General features: G+C 38.1%; 1 protein-coding gene across 1 annotated transcript in view; it reads right to left on the bottom strand.

Moving 5' to 3' along the window:
* The window catches only part of ccbe1 (collagen and calcium binding EGF domains 1), a 45,577-nt gene extending 21,695 nt beyond the window's left edge, over positions 1 to 23,882 (bottom strand). Inside the window, exons 1-2 of the mRNA XM_057361217.1 lie at positions 23,658 to 23,882; positions 23,426 to 23,506 (exon numbers count right to left, since the gene is read on the bottom strand). Of these exons, the coding sequence (XP_057217200.1) occupies positions 23,426 to 23,506; positions 23,658 to 23,764 (188 nt within the window). The 5' untranslated portion in view covers positions 23,765 to 23,882. The remainder of the gene's footprint in view (positions 1 to 23,425; positions 23,507 to 23,657) is intronic.
* Positions 23,883 to 25,509: the final 1,627 nt, after the last annotated feature.

Raw genomic sequence — 25,509 nt, forward strand, 5'->3', positions numbered from 1 at the left:
AAGGAACAGTTCACCCAAAAATGAAAATTCTGTCTTCATTTACTCACCCTCGAGACTGTATAAATTTCTTTGTTCTGATGAACACAGAGAAAGATATTTGGAAGAATGCTTACCAAACAGTTCTTGGCCACCATTGACTACCATAATAGGAGAAATTATTATATAAATGCCTTTGTTTTGTTGAACACAAAAGAAGATATTTTGAAAAATGTAGGAAAGCAAACAGTTCTTGGGCACTTTTCACTACCATTGTAATTTTTCCTACTATGGTAGTCAATGGTGGCCAAGAACTCTTTAGTTAGGCTACAAGCATTCTTCCAAAAATTACAGAATTGTTATTTTTGGGTGAACTGTTCCTTTAAGTGGGAATCAAGGCTCTGTCAGGAGAACATGCACTGCACCTGTTTCGTAGAAAAGCAATTGTTTGATATTTAACATTAAAAAGTTATTTGGTTTTTAGCACTTACAGAATTTGTCAATAAAATCAATTGGATAAAAAATCCACCCGTTATGTAATATAGTCAAAAATAGTAATAGTGATGCTTGCCTTTGCAAATACCTTTGAATACATCTAACCAAAATGAATATAATTTTTTGCATTCACCCTATTAAGAAGGACAAACAACAACATTTGTACAAACTTCGCATCATTCTTTATTTCCTATCTTGATAGCAAGTAGTGTAGCAGCTAGAAAATTCGCAAAACCTAGATGTTTTAGTTTAATAGATTGTTAAGCTAGAACATGCTAATGAAAAAATAAAATACTTTGCAATAGCAGACCACAGCGTCATTTACTGTTTAACATCCTCTCAGGGCCAGATCACAAAGATAAGATCAAATTGAAAAGTAGTGCGGTTTTGCAGTGTGGTCCGATTATTCTGATACGGTGTGCATGTGTTATGGGACCAATCCAGATGCGAACACGACCTCAGGAGGTTTAAAACTGGATGAAAAGAATTAGTTCAGGTTGATTCACTCAGAAAGAACCAGATTTCTAACTAAATCCATGTTATATGAGAGGGAGAGAGTAAACGAGAGGGAGGGAGAGAGAGAAAGGTTCAAAATATTTTTTTCTGGTGATGTCACAGGTGCAATTACTCACAGGTGAAACAGAAAAGTTGACTTATTCTGGCAAGTCAGGTAGTCCTGAAACATGTTAGACAGCCCAAAACTGACCTGGGAATGTTTTGCTTAGATACATTAGTAGACGTAGACACCTCTGCTAAACAAAAGATGCAAAGCACGGGAACTCAATGAATGAGCAGTGACATTCCAAGACCATTAGCAAACAAAACAGGTGCATTTACCATGAGTCTCATTTGGTTTTACACAGACACACATATAGTTCTTTCTTCTTTAGAGCCATTAAGACCGTCAGATGTTATTAGCGGCCTCGGTAGCACCTGTGCTTTCCTAATGTTCGGTTTATTTGATTTCCCAGGCTGATGGAGATCTGGTTACCAGGAGAAAATCAGGTCTGGATTAGTGTGACCTCAACCCCACATGCTGAGTTCTTGGATCTCTAATTACCTTAAAAACAAACCGAGTAAAGGCCTGAAGTAAACACACACACAGACACTACAAACAGAGGTAATGACATTATACTGGACACGCTGAGAAATATACCATGACATTTTGTGTTTATCAACATTATCTTCAATTCAAATTCCATTTAAGGTGCAAACTGTGACTTTTGTTAAAACAAATAGTTATCGAGGGAGAATGTAAACAGGTCTCCTCACCTCACCACAATGCACAAGGGGCGATGACGTACTTCCGCTCTCATAGAGTGATAATGATGTGTTTAGTAAGAAAACGTTAGAATTTAAGCAAACCAACAGCTCTACAGCTGAGCATTGCTGTGTACCTCTGATCAAGTCTTGAGTAAGTGCAAAAGTTTACTTCGCTTTTTTTCATATTTGTGAAGGTAGCTTGAAACGGATAGCCTGAAGCGAATCTCCTTTTTGGTTGTCGATGTATGACGTAGTGTTTGGATAATTTGATTGATGTTGTTGACCAGAATCCTACAGTACATGCATCTTGAAGTGGCCGAGTGAAAAATCCTTTGAAAGCTACGTGCGGCTGATGTAATTTTAGCGGAATTATGTCATCGCATCAAAAATAAATATATAAAGTAAACTATATGAAGCTGTATTATAATGTTCAATGATACCATATATTCTGTAATACTATTTATTTCATAATTTTCCTGTTTTCTATTATTTCTTTTTTCCTTATTTCTCTATTTTTTTTTTCTTATGTCTCCACTATTTATTTCATAATTTTCCTGTTTTCTATTATTTCTTTTTTTCTTATTTCTCTATTTTTTTTTTTCTTATGTCTCCACTATTTATTTCATAATTTTCCAGTTTTCTATGATTTATTTTTTCCTTTTGTCTCCATTATTTTTCTCTTACTGTATGTCTTCACTATTTATTTAATTTCTATATTAATACTTTTTATGTTCCCACTTCTTACTCTACAAAGTGTTTTCTGTAAAACCCATAACAAGTGCTTCATAAATAATTTTTAATTGAATCAGTTTAAACTTAAAGCGTCTGGGAAACCCGGTAAAATCTTTAGAATGAGGACCGCTATCAAGCCACGCACAGCGGTAGAAGTCTTCAAACGCTCACAGCTGGAGATCACAGATTTACAACACACAACCGAAAAAAAATCATAATTAACATCCAGATTATTGGCCTGGTGCCTGAGTCATTAGCAGCTGTACATAGAGCGCGGTCGAACTATAATATGAATTCATGGTGGGCATCTCTCTCCCCTCCTCATGAACAAAAAGCTCTACAGCTGGAACCTTTAAATTACACAGGCATCCATTAGCATTTCATGATATATAATGAGTGTATAACTCAGCGGAGGCCTGATGGATGTGTGTGGCTGTTTCAAGTTTTAATATTGATCTTATTAATGAAAAACCGCCAGTCTCATTCCTTTGTGAATCGTACGTGTGCTCTTGACATGGACCTGTGAAAACTGATTCGATTTTGTGCTTGTGTGCCAAATGTGTGTGTGTGCTTGTGTATTCAGGGGGGGTCTGAATGTTTTGATGAAGCTTTGACGCAGAAGGCCACTTCACCTTCTCTGCTCTAATGCTTAGAGGAATCTTGATAATGTAGCACTGATCAAGCATCTGACACACAATTAATACTCTCTGCACATTCCTCCACACTGGGCCCAGATGTGAGTCCTTGTTTTCCACATCTCCATCTCTCGCCTGCGTACTGTAACACCACCCACGGCTCTTTTATGAGGGTGGGGAGTCTGTGCGCTCCTGGTAGCCCACCGGACTAAAGTCCTCTGGTTCTCAATCGGGTTTCCAGCATGCACTGGGGCTTCATTTAGCGTTCGGTTTAAGCACTGTCAATGTTCAATTTTGCTTAAGCGATGATAAGAAAGATGGTTATGGGAATTATGTTGGCATTGGCACCATATAATCCAGTTATATTCAACGTCTCTTTACTTTATATTATTCAGCAACTACTGTAAATCAAATTCATTTGAAAGAGAGTTTGACAGTGCAATTCAATTTAAAGTCAATTTTTATTGTCCTATATAAACTAAAGATGCTAAATTTGTTTGGGTCACTGTCACGTTGCAGAATAAAATGAAAGCCATATGTTTTTGAGAGGCCCAACATACATCAGTAGTGTGGATTTAGGGCAGTACTGTAGTACTTTATGTCTGACAGCGGTTTTCAATCATTTTAACAGGAAGTAATATTTTTATTAATAATATAAATGTATTTATGATATTCTTAAATTTAGTGGCTATATAACAATAACAATAAAGAAGCTACACAATGCAACACAAGAACCATTTTTGGCTGTAAGAACCTTAAAGATGGGGTAACATGCTATTCTGACTTCTTTACACTGTTAAACGTGCTGGCTTCTCATGCTTAACATGGTCAACTTGTTAAAAAACCAGTTGGACGTATGATGTAGTATTTCTGTGCTTGATACACTCCCCCAGCACTCCAACTTGTTTCGGAAAGTTTTTCATAAGTCTGGATTGCTGTTTCGTAACAGGGATCCTATTCCTTTTATTGGCCATTCTCCCGGAAAAGCACGCCCACGCTTCATCCACCGAGAGGAAGACCACGCGCTAGCGTGAGAGAAAGAGCATGCCTACGAAAGTGCACGCCCATCAATGCTGCTTCACTCGGCTAACGGAAGTTTAGCTGTTATGTTATATTAACGGTGGATATAACGCTGGATTTGGAGATCGTTTGAAATTGATAGATGGCGCGGTCCCAGCGTTAAAAGATACCGGACATGAACTGCACGCGGTAAGTCAAACTAAGTCATATGTCTGTATTTTGTTGGCAATCGGCGCGTACGTGCATAATGTAAACAACAGGAAGTGATGATGTATGTGTGCTCGTGCTGTATTTCCATCACCCCTGCCTGCCTCCAGCAGCTTGTTTTTCTGGAAATAATGCTGTATCTCGCTCTTATAAATGTGATCAAATCAAATACTCTTTGAAGATACAAAGTAGGGCTGTGCCGATAAACGATATCATATCGAATCGCGATAAAATGTATTTCAAAAACGATGATAAGCTATTGGCATTTTGACTCGATATGGATTAATCTTACAGTCTAACAGAACGCAGAAATAAACGCAACAACAGTCAGTCAGCGTGCAGCTTTTATCATGCGCGTCAAAGTACAAAGTTCATTTCATACTGCACTTGGCAAAGAAAACTCGACATGAGGAGGAAAACATTACTGGAAGCGGAAACAAAGGTGAAACTAACCTCGAGTTGTCATCACGCGGTTTATCAAGTGTCTTATTTTTTTCGCAATCGCCGGTTAAACAAAACAAACTTGAGGCGCAATTGCAAGCGAGTTACTTCGAAACTCAAGCACAAACGTTTTTATATCCATCGTTAACATATCTGCTAACATGAGCTGGTGCTTATGAAACAAACCAGCGCTGCCCTGTACAGATCAGAGATGTAATGAAGTGAGTTTGTGTGCACATTAAAATATTGAACCTTGTATGTAAGATGCTTGCATGATTAAAGAAATGTACTACAGTTTATGTGAGATGTCTTTAAGGTTCACTGAATACATTGAATGAATCCCACTACTCGAGCAAGACATTATTGCAGCGTTATGTATGTGCGCAGGTGCTGAGCCAATAGCGTTCGAATGTACACAGTAACGGAGCCCTTTCATTGGTTGAATGTACTGAATGAACACTCCCTTTACTTAACGAGTCAATTGAGTCAAAATGAGACTGAATGAACTGGTACATGTTGTTTATGGCCTAATATCTCTGTGTTGCAACAGTGCATTAATTTAATTGAATTTTAACTGGTTAAAGGTTAACTTTTGTTAATAAACTGTATTTAAAATAGATTCTTTTAAATACAGTTTTTTAATTAAATATATATCGAAATAAATATCGTTATCGATCAATATAGAAAAAAACTATCGAGTTTACTTTTTTGCCATATCGCCCAGCCCTAATACAAAGTATGCAATACTACTGTATAGGTACTCAAGATTAATATGAGATTTGCAGAAACTGCGTGTGTTACCCCATCTTTAACATTTAACGAACGTTTCCCATCCTTTGTAGTGGAAAAAGCTTCTTTAGATTATGAAAAGGTAAGAAATAAATGTTTTCTTGGCATGAATGGTTTTTTGGGAACCATAAATGGTTCCTTTATGGCATTGCTGTGAATAACTCTTTGTAACACCTTTTTTTAAGTGTACCACAATTTACACATTTTAGGAAAATTAACTACAAAAAGATGAAAATATTTTTTCTATTGACACAAAGGAAAGGGATATTAGGGATATCTATAATATAATAAAAAGTAACATAATATAACATCTAAAAAAGAAAAGGGAAGACAAGGCTTTAAAGAAATTTGAGTCTTAGAAAATTCCAGTGCAAGACTGGCAAGCTTGACATATTTCAGGAAACCTGAGAGATTCAAGAAATCCAATATCTGTGTTGAGTCATTTCTCTGCATTGTTTGCAATAAACAGCGCAAAAGAAACGGTCTACATCTAACATATTGGTTGCATGAAATGACTGAATTTGTCTGCTGTTTTAAACAACTGTATGTAGTTTGGTCTTTTCTGATGTTTATGTCTATGATCCGTTCACGAATATAGCAGCCAAAAAACAAGGAGCCAGTAAACACAAGCGATCATCGTTGGGAATTGCCTGGAAAGTCTACCCTATACATAAACATCAAAATATCAGTCATAAAGCTCAACTATTCCAACAATCAATCAAAAGGTTTATATACCTCACAAAATAAGTCATTTTCATGAAGGCTCATGTTAAACCCCTGGGCATATTATGTTCAAATAATTAGGAATCCCCAAAATCTGTTTTGATTTTTAGCGAGTAAAGTTTGATATCCATCACAGTTCCTCTGCGGTTCTCGATGCTCTGGTAACGTCAACACACAGGCTAAGAATACAATCTCAAGACCCCAATGTGTTATAGTACAACGGGGTCATGTTTGGTCGATCTGCTCCGATAACTCGCTTTATGTAATCAATGGCAAAACCGCAGCGAGTTATCTGTCAAAACATGAACTTCTAAGTATAAACTGATCTTCACCACAGAGGTTAGCGAAGTTCCTGCCATGTTACGCCAGTTACTCAACCGAGTTGTGAGAATAAAAGTCGATGCCAGAAAAAGTTCACAAGATCGTTCCAGAAAGGAGGATTTCTGTGGAAAATACTAGTGTTTTGTCTCCAAAACACGCAGCCTTCTGGGAATACTGTTACAGGAAGACATAAATTACAAAGCATATAGCTACCTCTGAAAAACGCTTGAATACCTTTCTGTTCTTTATAATTTATCGATCTTTTTTTAATCCTTCTTCCTGCTAAAAATATCTCTGTCGAACTGCGGGGATGCTTCGCAGACCAGAGAAAACTGTCAAAAACACCTTTTATCACAAATTGTAGATAATCTTTTGAAGGAACTACACATGCAAGGTATAATTCATCCTGTCTTTTTTTTGGTGGTGGGAGTCTGGGAGTCCTTACGTTCACGTCTTTGATTCTGCGTAGTCCAGTTGCAGTCTGCACGGTTGCCTTGGGATTCTAACACAAACCCAACACACTGTATTGACTTTGGCATTTATGATATAATTGTATGAGGTACAGAGGACAAGGCAATTTGTCATGAAAAAGGATAGGACTCTAAAGACCTGCTGTGCACAGGTTGATGTGTGTAACAGGCTCTGACCGTGTAGCTTTTGCTCTTTTGTAACACGATAATTCTAGATCAGATCTTTGGGCTTCTGAATTTTCTAGTCATGCGAGGGTTGTTTGTTTAATCTCCATGGGGCACTTTACAAAGGTCAAGCAGAAAAAAACGCGAGTAAATGATTTGATTTTGAATGATTTGAAGTGTGAGAAACTAATGATGCCAAAGTAAATTAATGTTGAACGTTCAAAAATGTTAATATTAAAAGTATTTTTAAACGACATTTCTGTTGTTTATGTTGTTCAAAACCTGTATACGATGCTTTCATCTGTGGAACACAAAAGAAGATGTATTGAAAAATGGCTCAGTGGTTTTGTGTTCATACAATGAAAGTCAATGGGGTCTCATATTGTTTGGTTACAAATATTTTTCAGAAAATCTTCTCTTGTGTTTTGCAGAAGAAAGAAAGTCTTACAGGTTTGGAATGACATGTGAGTGAGTAAATGATGAAAGAATTTTCATTTTTAGCTGAAATATCCCTTTAAGAAAGGGTCGGTTGACCCAGTGGTGATCTATCATTATCATTCCCCAATGTAAAATCTCAAAAACCTGTCACGAATAAAACTTGCATTATACATACTACAGAGCTCCGGAGGTCACATGACCCATTCTCTTTACACCACCATGCTGGCAGGCAGGGGCGTATCTAGGATATAAAACCATCAGGGGCTGAGCCTAAAACATAAGGGGCTAATGTAGGGAATTTGGATTAGGTTGTAAGTGTAGCCCCAACTCTGATAAAACACACCTGAACAAGCTCAAAGTGTTCAAGAACATGTCGCGTTCGACTTAATGCGGGGCAGCGCAGATGGCTTGGCGTATGACAATAAAGAACCTTGAGAGCGATTAGCTTGTTCAGGTGTGTTTTATCAGAGTTGCGGCTAACTTCGACAGGAAAATGGGCGAGCCAGATTTGAGTATCACTGCAATAAAGGAACATTCCTGACCTGCACTATCCTGATATCTAATGTCACAACTACCTCATCGACCCTTGTTAATATATTCAAATATGGGTAATATGTGTAAATTACAATTTTGTTAAAAGATCTTTTCCTTTAGAAATATCCTGAACAAGCTGAAAAAGGTATTTACAGTACACGTTGAGCAGAAAAGAAAACAATTGACATTAATCAAACTTTTCATAAGTTTACATCCACCTGATTCTTAATGTGTTGTGTTGCATTCTTGAGCATCAGTAAATGTTTGCACCTTTTGTTATAGTTTGTGTACGAGTCTCTCGTTGTCCTCAGTTTCCAAGATTTCAACATCATATAGACGGTTTCAGTGGCAACAACAACTAAGAAACGTTATATTTCCTATACTTAACTTTCGGTAGACCTTTGCAAAGAATCAACAACTGTAGATCAGTTTTAATTTAATTTAATACAATTAATATATAATACAATTTTAATATGAATTAAATCTAAATAAATTGTTATATTATTACTAGCCACTAGTCAGATCGATAACCAAACACAGAACGGAGGACACACTCATGAATGAACAACAGAGAAAACATTAATAATCGAAAATTGAACTTTTAGTTAAACTTTAGTTATTTTTGTGTGTTGTGGACGATATGTAACATGTTATAAAATACAATTTAAAAACACACAGCCTGGCAGTTTCTCAACAATTCCTATTCATGTCTGGTCTCATCTCAAACAATCAATTACGTATATACTGTATTAAACTTACATGAACGGTTGGTTTAATTTAATTTAACATCCACATCATGCTCAGTTGCGCATTCTCAAGTGAAACACTGTCAGATGCAGATTCTATTAAAACAGTCGACAAACTGCAACTACATTACAAACTACATTTCCACATCTTAAAGAGAGATTCATATTCATCAAACGCTCTGTCAAAATTTTCTCTCATGTGTAACCTGTGTGCAGATGAATGGTCCGAACACATCACGGCCACTGCACTCAAAAACATTACAATATTCACACACATCTAGCATGTCATTGAAAACAGACACTATAAGGCACTTTGGCCCTGAATGACCCTCTGGCCAACCCACAAATGCAGAATATTTATATCATTATTGTGTGAGGTCTTGTTTTTCGAAGGCTTTAAAATATCCAAATTACAACCTAAGACGCACATGTGAAAAGATCTCATTTTTGGTTTTGAACATGCTAGCTGGCATTAAAAAAGTCTGATTATTTCGTCTTGACAAGAGTCGGTGGTTGTAGAAAGGACCCCCCAAAGCCCATGTGGTTGTAGTTAGATGCAGTTCAGAATCTCGCTTTGGCCAGAAATCACACAAATTTGATATGGAGCGATGTCTATCTGTGTCTTCACACTCAGTAACCAATTTCGTTATCCGCGCGATCTAAACACCAGGCGATACCTGCTAGAGAGAAGGTTAATGAAACAAAACAAAGAAAAGATGTGCGTCGTCTTGGATTCGAACACGGACCCCAAAAAACATGGCTGAGAACTGCAGCGTCTGGCTTCAATATACGACAGGCGGAGGAAGTCGAGGTATCTTTAGAAGCACGTTAAGCAGGCCTGGCACTGTCTCGAATCTGCGTGATGTCTCTCACCCTGACAACCCCGGAAATTACAGAGAACACGTCTGTCTATAAGTTGTTCAACAGAGCCCACGTTGACGGACGTCCCTTTCTGCGCCTTTATACTTTTAACTCGAACCATACTGCACCCCTGGCCCGGGGCCATATTCGCTGTGGAGAGACGGCTTTCACTACTGGAGCCCTCAACAGGCAGCCCATTTTCTCAGTAATGGGCAAAATTTCCAGGAAAACGTCAAGTGCATGGACTGACCACCTTATAAACGATGACACCTTATTTTGCCGGAGGACACGCGGTGGCGGACGCGAATAAACGATGGACTTGACAAAAAGCTGAGAAACTGATCTAACGGTAACTGGTCCCCAGGCGCTGACCTTGAGAGCGAAAAGTTTACAAAAACACCAAATCAGGACAAATCAGTTAAGCGGAAAATATACATTCTACACATCAACAAGGCTATTTTAAAGATGGGCACTGTTCAAGTATTCTCACACATTTCACATCTAACCTTCAGAGAGTCACAGGCTTACGAGGTATCAAATGTCCAGCGTTTTCCGCGCTAGAGAACAACGAGACGACTGTGATTTGCATGTCCAGAACCGAGACCCGTATGTCTAGTTGAGATCAGCTTGATTTATGCATGACCTGGCATTTACAGCAAACTCCATCTGACAGACAAAAATATTCAAATTCAGAAGCGTACAAGATTACAATAGCGCTACGATGTCAGTCACGTCAAAATTGGCTACAGCATGCAAATTCTTTATTAACTTCGAATATCCAGCTGTTAGCAATAGAAAAGGATTGGTACCGTGGCGCTTTATGGTTCATAACATTTCTTTTAGCTGGCTAAAATCCTAAAGGACTGATAAATGATCATCTTTTCTCCTAATGGGAGAATAAATAAAGAGTTAAAATGACCACGAACTGTGTAAAAAAACCAAGACCAAAACAGCCAAACATTCAAGTCAGTGAAATATGTGCTGTAAATCCCATAACATGCGAATGGTTAACCACCTAAAGGAGAAGAAACGCAGACTGCGGTTTTGCAGGACCATGTATAATTTCCTGTGCACATAAACATCACAATGTTTGATTTAATCATCCGGTGTATATCAATCACGCAATATTCACATTAAAGTTCTTTTTTTTTTATCAGAATTGTCATTTTCAAGATTTTATAGCCTTGGTGGGAAAACGTTCAAATCCAGTAAAATTTGTATCAATTTGCAAGCTTTCCTGTCGCTCAATTTTTTAAAGAGAACAGCGATAGGAACGCCAAAATCATGGGTTTGTTCTTCAGGGAATGCACATAGTCATTAAAAATGTATAGCATTAAATCACTGTTTATAGCTTTGGATTAAAGTGTCTGCCAAATGCGTATAGATGTATGCAAATGTAAATCACATTGATAAAACTTAATTGAAAAAACAACTGAATGCAATTCATTTACACGCTCAAATTCCTTCCAAAATCATAACGAAAAGCCAATTCCAACAATATATTAGAAAAAGCAATAAAAGTTTCCATCAAGCACAATAACTTGGAATTATATTACAGTTTTAGTTTTAGGGCCTAATGCTGCTAACTCGAGTATGTATACCACATTTTCAGAGGGTGCACGCGGGGGTCATGTTGATGCAAAACACAGTCCTCTTATATTCTCAGGATATCCCAGAATTCACAGCTTATCATTAGGTCCACGGTACTATTTCCATCATAGCACGCTTAACTAAATGAACGCACACATGCAACATGTTGACATAGTACAAAGCCCTACACATCATCAACCTGTTTTCAGACCCTCTTGCTTTAATTGAGACTGATGCACACATCTGTTCCTCTTTACACGGCCAAATCCGCCGGGTAGCTTTTATTCAAAATACTGGCACCTATTCAATATGAACCCCCTGAAACCATGGCAAGGGGAAATTTTATATTGTCAGAAAAAGATAAGCACGGCGTGGCACAATCAGGGTGACGGTGCTATTAAAATAAAAATGTTTTATCATTATAGCAAACTTGCATATGACTCTTTCTTCTGTGGAACACAAAAGAAGATATTTTGAGAAATGTATGTGTTGTTTGGTTACCAACATTCTTCGAAATATCTTCTTTTGTGTTCTGCAGAAGAAAGAAAGTCATGTAGGTTTGGAATGACATGAGTAAATTATTAAAGATTTTTTAATTTTTTTGGTGAACCATCCCAAACGTTAACACATACTGTAGGGCTGGGTGATATGTAAAAAAAAAAATCGATTATCGACTGTAAAATCATCGCGATGTGTGTTTGACTTCATGCAACGTTGCAGACGATCAATCTGCGGATACGGACGGGGAGGGAATTCGTTCCGGTGTTGTGCCGAAAACAGACTCCCTGCCAAATTATGACTCCCCCATTCCCCACTAACATTAGGTGTTAGGATTAGGTGTGGGGGAGGGGTTAAAATTAGCCAATCCCCAGCTAAATCAATGAGGGGAGTCGTAATCTGGCGGGGAGTCCAAATTCGGCACAACACCGGACCCGAGTGCCAAACACGCACACGTGCACACACACAAAGGCGCGCCACACTCACAAACCAGTGTTGCAGTGAGTTCTTTCATCAGGTAAAGCGCATAGATAAACCATAAAGCTTTTATGCAGTAGAAAAATGTTGCAGGTATCCTGAAATTTTATCCTACCCCTCAGATTATCCTACCAGGCACGTGCACATCAATGTTACATCATTTTTTTGCGCTATAAAATCATCCTACCTGTTTATTTTATACTACTACGGGAATATGATAGTGTATTTTTCGTTGTTAAATCATTCTACATATAGTACAATTTGATAGGGTGTTGCGCTGTAAATTAATCCTACATGTTTCTTTTATGCTGGTAGGATCTGACAGGGTATTTATACAGTAAATTTATTTTATGTGTTTATTTTAAGATAGTAGGACTATCTATCTGACAGGGTATTTTGCATCGTAAAATCATCCTACCTGTTTATTTTGTCGATGTGGTTTAGATTATATTAAGTTTTGCCCTGCGGTATGAAAATCTGACAGGGTAGGACAATTCGATTACCGGTACAGCCCCGCGAGCGTGAGGTTTTGCTTTGCCGACCCAGCTCGTCTTCCTCTTGGTCTGTCTGTGCAGCGACCGGCAGAAAACAGCAGCACTTTCAACTGACCGAACAAAACAGCGTTTCCAAAATTCTGTCACTGTTACTGACTGCCCGGGCATATGAACATTAACGTTCACGTTAAAACCTACATCGCATGATAATGTTATTACGCGTATTTTCCATTATTATCAATTATTGTCTGGTATCTGTCTGTTGTAATCGACATCGGGATATTTGCGAGACATCGGCGATATACGATAACATCGTCACATCGCCCAGCCCTAACATACTGTCATTCCTGGAGCTCACATGGGCAACGCCACTTGCAACATTTCCCGTTTCTCCTCTTTTCATGCACTCTGGCTACTCTTTGTATCACCAAAAGGCCAAAAACAAAGATTAAAGAGATTTCAATTGAACATTCGACATCTGTTTACAACTCCCAGACAAACTGATGTCAGGCGAACGGTCACAAAGCTACGCGCCACAGTCTTTCCAAGCAGGGCACAAATATTTGTCAAAAAGAGGAAGTTTTAGTCCAAACACGAGTAAATAAACCTATGACAACATACTTCAAATAAAACTAGTTTCTAAAAACACATGCCCTTCATAGCTGCGAATAATGAGCGAGAGGCACATCATCTATGTGAGGCACATCATCTTCGCCCTTGATCTACAGAAGCTTGAACGTGGGATGAGTGGTCCTCTGCCAAGCCAAAACCTTGAGGCTAGCATTGAAAAGATAAACCACAGAACTGTGAATCAGAGTTTCATGGCTTGGCGTGTGTGTCTTTACGGTTAAAGTTACCAACATGCACCGTTACATCCCATCTGACCTGCCCACTAACCGCGTGGATTAGAAGATGATTCAGTGCCCGGCTAACAGGTCTGGACAGCGAAAGTTGTGTCTGGTACAATCAATGATGATGCTGTATACTGTTAGGTTACATAGAGTAACTGTGTTGAACTTTAACCATAAACAGTGTTTGATAAAAACACAAGCATATATAAATGTATTATAATCCCAGGGGTAGGAGAGGTAATGGTGCGCCAAAAACAACAAGAACTCAAAATATTTTTTTTATTTAACGAATAAAGAAATTACTTTGAACACTGGTGATTATTAGTTGGAAATTACAAACAATTTTGTTAATATTGTTTCTTGAAAAGGCCACTGCTCACAAAAAGCTACAATCCTTAACTATTGGTTTTAAAATTTTCATCTTCTTAATCCTCAATAACGGTTTTTGTTCATTTAACCAATAAAAGTCACAGAATGCAGCTCTAACTGTACTTCACTTCATTGGCCCTGAAATTAAGTTGGCAGGACCCCGGCCGGGACAAATGGGAGTTTTTTCCCCTAAATCTTCATAAAAAGAACAACGTTCCCCTGAGCTTTGAATACAAACAAGGAAATCAAAGCTAACCTAAAAGTGTCACATGGGTACTTATATAATAACTTAACTTTTAGACTTGCTTAAAATACATAAGTGATATTTACCCGTGGAAAAGCTCAACGGCGCAACGCTGTGCGGTGGGTGCTTTTCAGGCTGTTGATCTAAGCTGATTAAGTTATGTGACAGTAGGGATGGGCGATATTATATCGTTTGCGATATACCGGTAGAAATTCCCCACACGATAGGAATTAGTCTTCCCGCGATATAAACGATAAATTCTAGTTGATGACGTATTTCTTTGTGAGACCCATTCACAGCTCATATGTGAAGTGAAAACGGGTATAGCGGAGGGCGGACGTGAAGCTGAGAAAGAGTTTGCACTAAAAGCTCTAAATCTCGTTTAGGTTGGCACTGTAAATGCATCCGAGTTAATGTTTAGTTTCACTTTCGTTTTATTTAATTCGTTTGTTAAGTATTCGTTGATAGTCATAATACGTTACACCACAACATTTAGTTTGGCTAAAAGTATTTATTTAAACATTCGTTAGATGTTATGCGCGCGTGCGCAAATTGTTTAATACGATTTCTTGCCTGTTATATACAGGATGAACGGAGCGTCCCGTGCGCAGCTCGCGCCCACATGTGCTTTCATAGTGACACAGCGCGCACAGCACTGCTGCCTGTTTACATACAGTACAAAATGCGAGTTTGTATTACGTTATTTTAAATATGTTTATGAGCGTATAAAAGCATGGATTATTTAATTAGATTTCTTTTATCCGCATTTTTCTGTTCTCTTTCTGTAGCGCGAGTCATAGACAGATTCAGTGTATGTTGCTGTGAGAAGAGAAGGTTCACACAGTTCAAGAGAGAGTGATTGACAGCGTGATGCGATCGATCGTTTCCACCCAACAATAGAATATATGCAGTTTTAGGTATGACATGATGTGTTTATTGAGCTTTAGTTCATTTAACTTTTCTTTACTACAACCTTTTGAAGTCGAATCTCACTATTATATTTTATATTTACAAAAATACTGTAGGTATATTTTAGGAGCTGTTTGATTTGGGATAAGTTTTACTTTTTGATAATATTTGTTTTTCTGAGGGTCTAGATTACATGCAGGTACTATCACTTGACGCAAAAAACAGCGATGGATGGTGTTATGGATATATCGTCATTTTTATCGTTATCGCAACAAATACCAGGAATTACCGTGATAGAGTTTTAGGGCCATATCGCCCATCCCTATGTGACAGTTTATTATAAAACCTCTTAACTAAATCACAAATAAGCTACAAACAAAAAACTAGCTAATGGGTCACTATAATGGCAGTTCTCTCTACATTAAACTTCCCCACTACTGTAATGCCATAAATACTGTACTACAACCTTCCAAGAACTGCATAAAATATAAAGTACCTATAAATAGAGCCAAACTTTTCTGTTCTACACACTAAAGAAACATAAAAACACCAAAGGTGAACAACTTAAAACTGGATTGATTTTATTTCCTATTGAACTCAGAAACGCTTTACCATAAATAGTCACGCTATGGTATAGTACTGACAATAAAATATACATTGCCTACAGCCCTAACCAAGAACACTTATAATATATACGACTTTATAGACGTATATGACATTTATTGGTTTGCCAACGCTTTGGCATATGATGAGATATCCTGCTGTGATACTTCTGTACCAGTTCACTTCTGTACATGAGCTCAGGCAAAAATCCAAAGTTATCAGTCTGTCAAGATTTAACACTGCTGTATACACAATATTAAATTCATTCGTTTGTAAAATACCTGTCAAACGCAACATTCATCCAAATTTCTAATCGATTAATCGTTCACATTAGCCCTGCCGACGGCTCTTTCTGAAAACTTTATTAAATTCAGAGAACATCAATCATTGCCTCCGTCTCCCATATAACTGCTGCTTGACCTCATCTGATACGAGCTCAAAAAACGATTTCGTTATGCGTAAGCATCTCCTATAGATGATAAATGAATCAATAAATCCAGGAGAATTCTAGATAAAAGCAGATATGCGTATGTCTTTGTGCATTTTATTTATGAACGAAATACATCGCAATGTAATTAATTCAATAAATACGGCTCTTTGCAGACGGGAGCAAGACTATAATTTTTTGTTACAATACAGAATAAATTATCAAAGGCTATCCAAAAACATCAAGCAAAAAAGGCATTTTAAATCTTCACAGCCATGAAAGTCCAGAGAAAATAGGTTCATGCATAGAGACCGTAGAGTAGAATAACAGAGTTTCACAATCCAGAGTTTATGCTATGATTTTATCTTTCACAAAACACTGACAGAGCATAAACAATTTCCAAGCCTTGTGATTGGCTACAGTTAAAGCCTTTTTTTAGTGGACAGCTGCAAACCTGGGCAAAATACAATGAGTTTTTTAGTGCCTTCGCTTTGTTGAAGCTGCATTGTCTTTACAAGACTGACATGAAAACAATGAAAAATGACAAAACGTTTGTTTAGAACATTAACACAGAAATGAGGTAATAGTCAACGTGACCTCAAACTTTTACTACACAAAAAATAAAATAATATTGAATAATATTTATATTTAACATATGTAAATTAATTAATTATTATTATTAGGAATAATAGTTATCTGGACCGGTACCAAGTTGGAAATGATAAATGGCTAACTTGGAAAACTGTACTTTTGTGCACTTGTAAGAACGCACCCGGATCATGTGACATGAGCGGGAAAAAAGACAGTGATGTGGATATTATGGGATGGAGGGCCAAAAACATGTCGCATAATCAGCAAATGTTAGCGAGAGCAAGACCAGAGTTGTTACAGCACTGAGGAATGCAACACAACAAAAACAACACGTTCTCTCTCTCTCTCTCCCCCACATGTCTGCTAAGATAACTCGAACAACACTGCAGACTCCGCGTTGCTCAATTGAGCTCACAGAGTGTGATGAAAAGATGCTTTTTTCAGTCAACTACTGGAGAAATGGGGATAAATGAGGAGCTTCCAGCCCTCTCTGATGCCAGAATGGAGACAGACACATTTTACATTTGCTTTAGCCGAGAGGTTTCTCAATGAGCTGAGATGTGGAGTTATTCATCACCCAACGACTGGCAAAAGTCGAGCAGGGAGGATTCAGCCAACTGGCGACAGTGTTTGAGAGCCGAGAGTCATCAGTTATGTTCAGTTAGCGATAACCCCTCTCTCCTCAATCCTACAATCTCAACTTTTAACTATTTTAACTATTTTTCAATAGAACTATTCTTTTCTTTATGTAAAAGTTTAACTTCAACATTAGCTCCTTACAAACAGAGATCTAAAGTGATGAGAACTTTGGTTAAACTGCAACATGGTTAACTGGATTTACAACAGCAGGCCACAATTATTCAGGTTGTTGACCTTTGACCTTCTAATTGCATGAGCAAACCATTACTGGCCGAACCAAGAGTCTGTATCGGTTTGACTAGTGAGACAAAACAGACCACCATTGCTTCCAACTACTGAAATGAGAACAGCGATTAATAGCCAATCTGTGTAAAACTGCTCATGAAATTAACCTTTGTGAATGTAAGAATGCAAGAGAGATGGCCGTTATTTGTATGTGACATCATCAGATCATATTATAATAACATTAAAACGCTTTCATCATTGGCATGCTTCATTTCTGACAAACCCCTGTGATTTATTGAGTCATTCAAAAGCTATTCACGTACAGTCCGGCAAGCTTGTAGCTGTAGTGAAAACATGCGCTTTTTTAATATTATGATCACATCATTCATACATCAAAAGTGACTGTGGTTGTTTCTTAATTCGGCCAATTTTCCCTCAGCTACCTTTTGTGGCATTATGTGTTTTATTATGACGGATTCGAATAATTGGTCATATAAGAAAATTACATCGCCAATACCATAACACACCAAATTCATATTTATGAGATCGCATGAGCAAATCTTTCAACTTGACGCAATTTGTTTAGATATCAATGGGCCGTTACAATTTTTCACCTTAATTTTTAAGAAAGTTCACGAATTCATAGCTTACAGCTGTGTACACACAGCAGTGCTCAACCCAGCATTGCGAGAACCACCATCGTGACAAGATGTAGAAAGCAGGGAGAAAAATGATTCAAGGAGCGCACTGAAAAACAAAGGGCTTTTTCCACTGGCACCGCTTTCTTTGGAATTATCACCGACTCCATCGGGGCCTTGTGTGCACCACGTGTAAATTCCAGAGGTTGTTGGGTAATGCAGTGAGTTTTCTCCATGCTTTGACTAGTTCGGCTCAACTGATCCCGAGTAAACTCTGGCTGCGTCGACAACAATCAGACATTCAATCTAACTCTCTCTTCAACGTGCGGTGTTGGGTTATTGAATACCTAAGTTCTCCAGTGGACTTTTATTAACCGTTGGAGAAGATAGGGGGTCATCTCTGTCATAAATACCGACAAGTTAAAAGGCCTGTTAATATGCTCAAGTGGTGTTGTCTTAGTGGTCGGTGGTGCGTTTGATTTAGGTAAATAAACACCCATAGTGCATTTGTGTCCTTCACATACTTTAGCCAAAATAACAGCATTTGGACCACTGAACAACCACTGAACTCTCTTAAAGAGTTGTCCTGCGTGAGTAAACCAACAGGAATGCCCAAGGAATTCAAAAAACAATGGCACAAATAAAGACGGGCACAAAGAGAACGGTTTGATCTGCTGCCATTAATTCCAACAGATGTCGTAAAGAGACAGAGAACAATACAAAGGATTTCCTGTTAAACAAATCGCCCTTCTCTTTTCATGGGTCAACAATGCTAATATCCGATTCCACCGAATTTCACGAGCTGGTTTGGATGACAAGGTTTTTAAGAACTTGCCTGATGAGCACTTGAACTGATGGATGAAGACTTTCGCTGATACGAACCATCTGCTGGACTTAACCAAGAACGGCATTAATCACTGTAAAATTGCGTAATATTTCTGACCCAAGTCGTAAAACTAAATATACTGGAAATCCAAAGGGCAGATGCTCGGAGAGCGAACTGCGTCCACTGCTTCCAGCTTGTGTCTGTTAAATATTAAAGCCAAGACAAAACCTCCCAAAAATGTTTGTTGGAAATATATCATACTAATCAACCGGCAAAGCTGTCTTGTATGTATTTGGGACGGGAATGTCATGCTTCAAATGTTCTTCCGTTTCATAAGCGAACAAGTGTTAATAGCTGCCAAAGTTCAATCCTTTTAGTGTAATGTTGATTAACACGCTGGCAACGTCAACAAGAATTAAAAGTGATCGATCGTAAAAACTCACTCACAATTGCGATATATCAGTTCTGCTATGCACAGACAGGAAACATGGCGCGAATTTGGGCAAGAAGCATGCCGATATAAAGTGCGTACTTCGCTTGACTTGACCGCTCCGTCTGATCACGGCTCAATTACATCTGTGGACTAACATAACCTCAAAGTAACTCAAATATGACCACAAGCATACGAATAAATCTTCCACAAATAAATTAAAAACAAGACCATTACCACATTCCTCAACTCAAGCATTAATTCAATTTTTGTCTCTCTTTCTGGTTTCTGGATATAGGGTGGGATGACATTACCCCTGACAATAAAACGTTAGCCTCATGGTGACATCCAAAGACAGCGCGTACCAGGACATCACGCTTCAGGCATGACATGTGATGCAACATCCAATTACACCAACACCCAAAAAAAGACTAAATTATTGCAATGCCAAAAAGAATAGCTATAAAATATTGAGATAAAAGTTATGAATACCTTTGAGTTGCTCTGACAAAAGATCAAAAAGTCCATTTTTTTCCAAATACACTAATATTAAAGTCCTAACAATTTATTTTCCTAATCTGCGATATTTAAAATCAATACTACTTTATCAAACAACTAAATAAAAAGGAGGCTAAAATGAATTGCTACATATGCTACAATCTATGCTTGGAAAGTACATTTATGTTGCCTGAACGACCAACCTTGAATCTGTCGAGCGGTAGGTCACCACTACCTGTTTTCAAGCCAGGACAGACACATCTGCATATGCTCAACAGAGCTTTTAGATATGTCTGACCTGAAAAACATCATATGAATAGATGGTCCCGTCTCGATTCACGTTTGCTTTTGGAAACACTTTCTTGAGATATCATTGGACATAAAGATGAAGTCTAGGGCAGAGAAGGACGTGTGCCAGGACGCCTAGTTTGTTTAAAGGTTGAGCCAATAATTAAAAAGCTTTCAGCTGGCGATGAACAAGTGCTTGTGGTCAGATGAACTTCTTGTGTAAGTTCAAGGCTGTTTTGGGGGAGTTTGAGAGGGAATCAAATGAAAGATATCCATGAAGTTTTATACCATGCAGCTTTTGTCTTTGGATCTCTTTGTCTTTGGCCTGGAATTCTTCAACATCAAAACTCAGAACAGGCCTGTAACCACCAGAAATATTTGGAAGAACAACCAAGCGTATTTCAATTACGAGTCAGCTGCAGTGCTGAAAAGGGTGCCGTTTTTTAGAAACACCTCTCATATGTTCTGGAAAGGCTTATCGTGATCTTTTTCATCCGGCTTTTTAATACTTCCCTTGATTCCAGTTCTTAGAAACAATACATTTAATAATCCAAAAATTATAATGCTCACTCATTTTGTATGCTGTGGGTCATTTAATCGGCAGGCCTATAAATTAGTCTGCATTATATCAACAACCTGCACAGTGGCCTTTGAGAGAACCGAGCTTTCCTCTGTAAAACTCAAACCCTCAATAAAACCTCGCACTGACTGCACAATTAATCTTTGGGACACATTTTAGCAATCGCGTATTGGCAGTCGAATGCATTCATACTGGACCAACAAAGCACTAAAAATAGCTTTACACTAGCACACATGTGTAGGTAGTTTGTGAGACCGGACAGAAGTTACTGAAGCCAAGGAAAGCTCAAATCCACTCAATGATGGAGTAAAGACACACAAAACTGAACATTTTTTAGCCCGCTAGTCAGGCAACGCAACAACTTGTTGACTGATGGGTCATACAAATCTCTTTTGTGATTCATGTGTCCTAAAACAGCAGAATGCTAAAAAATGCAAGCAATGATACATCTGTCTGTGCCATATTAAAAGGATAGCTCACCACAAAATAAAATGCATTCTTCAGAACCTGTATATGACTCTTTCTTCTGTGGAACGCAAAAGAATATATTTTGAGAAATGTCTCTGTGGTTTTATATCCACACAATGGAATACAACGAGGGCCAATGTTGTTTGGTTACCAACGTTCTTCAAAACAATTTTGTGTTTTGCTGAAGAAAGTCATGCATGTTTATTTTAATTTTTTGGCTGAACTTTCCCTTCAGGGCAGACGTGTTTTTCATATTTGGAGTTAAAATCGTAACCCCATCTTTTTGATTAAGAGAATGTCAAGCCAGATTTCACAGCCGTCAAACTCCAAAATGCATCACAACCAAACAATAATATCACAATACAGCGGACTGCTCCTTTGTTTGACATTTTAATCTACTGAAGAGACCAACCCCGACTCGCTGGCATAAAATGCAAGATGCTCAAAAACCTAACGCACAAAGACCCGAGACATTAAAGCATTAATACATGAATTGAACAATAACACAAATATTTACCAACCGTGTAATGACTTTGAGAGCTGCCAAGCCACAACCTAACAGAGGTGTGGTGGGTAAAATTAAATGCACCTGATGATTTACAATGAGCTCACATTAAAACAGCCATGAGTCATTTCAGTGATCTGCTAAAGACCAGATGGTAATGACAGGCCCTCTCACTCCAGACGCAGTGCACAAACGCTCTCCCCGCACGCTTGAGAGACCGGGGACTCGGGAGGTCACTAGCGCCGGCGCACCACACACGCCGAGCGTTTAACAAGAACAAGCTTAACAACGATTTTGGCAAGAGTTTCAAAGCATTGTCGTCAACGCCTGCTGAAATAAAAGACTTGTAGTAGTTTGTGCATTAACATGCAACCTCTGGCATGCAGGTGGACTGAGTTGAGAGAGAGTTGAAAAAGATAATAAAAGATGGAAAACAAAACACCTTTCTTCAACAACTTCAGATAAATTACTATTCAATTGAGGAGATTGGCTGTAACACAATAACCCTCAAAAATAATATCCATCCCCAGGTAACACAGTCCAGACCAGAACAATAAGACCTGCTATAAAAACTGGCTTAAGTTACCATGGTAAATCGGATGAGCCTGGGTCTATTTGGACCTGGAGCCAGCATAAAGTTCCAGCATCATAATCCCTAACCTTCAAAGAGTAACAGCTTTCTTTAACTACCTCTGAACGCACACAGAGAATGAAAAAAGGATTATTTTATTTGCCTCACAGGACACAAACACAGCACTAACAGACAACAACATTACAAAGAAAGACTTTAATGACGGAAATGGCAGATGTCCCTTCTTTGAGAACGTGCTTGCAATAGTCTGGTGACCGACCGTCTATAAAATCGTGTCTTGTTTTATTTATATATAGACTAAAACTACGCTTATAGCAATGCACTCACTGAGCAAAACTGTTAAGACGACACCATCTCATCTTAAAATACTCATAGTTGCTTCATTCCAAAACACAGCTAGTCTGTGAATTGTAGTGATATAGAATACCAAAATATGTTAGCCACAACTGTGGTAAACCAATACATTTAATAAACTAATACCAGCCATTGGCAATGAAACCAATGACCTAAATTCAATCTTAAATACAAAACTATTACAATAAATCATTTCTTGGAAGCTATCCTGCCAATAATATTTCCAGATAACCTTCAGGCAAGACAAGTTTACGCAATTAAAACCATGAAGCGTTTAAAGTACACCAGGAAATTTCTGCCAATGCAGCATTATGAATATAATGAGTAAAAGAAAAGTTTATTCACAGATAAATTCATCCTACAGGAAAAAGCTGTGATGTACTGGAGCCGCCAGCCACATTCACATAAATACACAGTATTAAATAAAACACAATAACGGTTACATAAACATATAAACAAGATCATTCAAGAAAATGCGAAACATTGAAACTAGCCCAAGAAACAGTCTCGTACCTGTAGCATGTGGTCAGCTCTCCCGTGGGCTTTACGCACGGATATTTCGTCGTTGCGATGTTGTTCTCTAAACACACATCTCTGCAATAACACAAATGATCCGTCAGCTGTTTCTTTTTCATATAAACACATCTGCCACAGCATACAAACTTTAATTCCCTCTGAGTTTGCGGTAAGAGCAAACTGACCGCGCGCGTCTTTGGAGACCCAGCGCCCTCCGCGCGCACTTTACCTGTCTGCATCCTCTTTCTCCTCACGGAAAGTCCACGACGTCCCCAATGAGAACAATATTGCCACGACAGCGAGACCGAGAGGAGTTCCTCTGCCCGTGTAGCTCATCGCAAACAGATATTTGTCCGTTTAAAGCCAAAGTTGCGTTGCTTTCATTGGAATTGGGAGAGTATTGATCGGTTACCTCCCGCGAAGCCACGAGCGCTGATTCTTCAGTTCACGAATATCCCTCCGGCCCCTCCCACTGCCACACTTTATCAACTTCTAAATCCAAACCAAAGTTATTACATTAATAATCATGGCGACAGGGTGCCTTAAAAGTTACACCTGTAATAATGTACTGTGTGCAACGGTTTGAAATGTAAAAGCAGTGAGGTTGTTGATAAATAACACGTGCGTTTACTTTTTATATTTCTAACATCATCATGGGATACATTCGGGTAAAGTTAAATAAACACTTTTTGACATTTAGATGACTATCAAAAACTTTATTCAGTTTACCTAAATTAACCCTAACGTTACATAGTGATCCAAAAGTCAACCAAACATCCATTTGACTTTTAAACCCTTAATACAACATAATAATCTGAAAATAATATGACGACATTTTTGGTTTTGCTTTAATTACTTTTAATTTGCAGTTTGTTGGACTACCCCTAAATTTATTAACAATTCATGGATTAAAAATACAATAAACTTTATATTAGGCTACGTTAAGCTGTTTTAAACCTTCACCTGCCATTGCATTTGTCCGCCATGATGGATTCAAATAAACAACAAATAAAATAAACAACAACAATCAGAAATGGCCTCAAATAACTCACGCAGGTATAAAATTACCTTAATTTGTTAATTTACTATAAACTACAGTTGTCAGGTTGAGAAAACACGTGTGATGCTGCCTTCAAGTGCACGCGCATCAGAGTGACAAAGTACCCCTCGATCAGCTCGAGCTCGATCACGTTACCTGCCACTGGTGTCTGTCCTGCATGTGCCTGCACAAAATGTGTCCTTGTATGTACAGGATAAGAAATCCCGGCATCCCTGTGGTGAAAAGCACAATTTACATCCCTCAATACAGCTTACTGGGCCGATATAACTCTTAAATATTAGCCTACCTAATGACACACGTACGTCATTTGTAGCCTATTTCATGTGAGACTCGACCTCCGTAGTGCGTAAGCCGGTCAGTAATTGGTGTACGTGTGTGCTGGTGGTGATAATATTTAATGACGCTTTTAAATTGTAATTGAAATGCAAAACGTAATAGAGCAGAATAACATTATAATTTCTCAGTTTGCATGTTTTAATCCTTAAACTACATAGGTTGTTTGTCCTAACGGCCCTGGTCAGATCACAAAAATGTGCTGCCACCACAAAAAAAGATTATTCATATATTTTTTCTTTTACATGATATATTTTCCTTTTTACGTTTGAGTTGCCTTTTTCATTCATAACTTATTTCATTGTTGATTCAGGGCCAGATTTTGTTGGACACAGTGTCGCCCTCTAGTGGCTCACAAAGCTGCATCCGTTTCTTGTTTGTAGCCCAGACTAAAAATGATCTCACTCCATTTACAAGCGTCCATAGAGCAGCAATCCTTCCTGATGAATAATCTCACATCTCATTTCAGAATCGTCCAGTATGACAAAACATATCAAAACAGGCCAACCTAGAACTACTTGCAAAAAGATGAGTCGTCATGGAGCTGTTATGATGCTGCTGGTGAATCTCATTGCTTTTTTGAAGAATTCCTTGGCATTTTAAAAGTGATAAATTCTCATTTTTCTCTGTTAAACACAAGTAATCACAAGTCTTACATCTTTCTAAACTTAAAGAAAATAAAAATAAA

The sequence above is a fragment of the Triplophysa rosa genome, linkage group LG19 (genome assembly GCF_024868665.1).
Source record: "Triplophysa rosa linkage group LG19, Trosa_1v2, whole genome shotgun sequence".
Lineage (NCBI taxonomy): Eukaryota > Metazoa > Chordata > Actinopteri > Cypriniformes > Nemacheilidae > Triplophysa > Triplophysa rosa.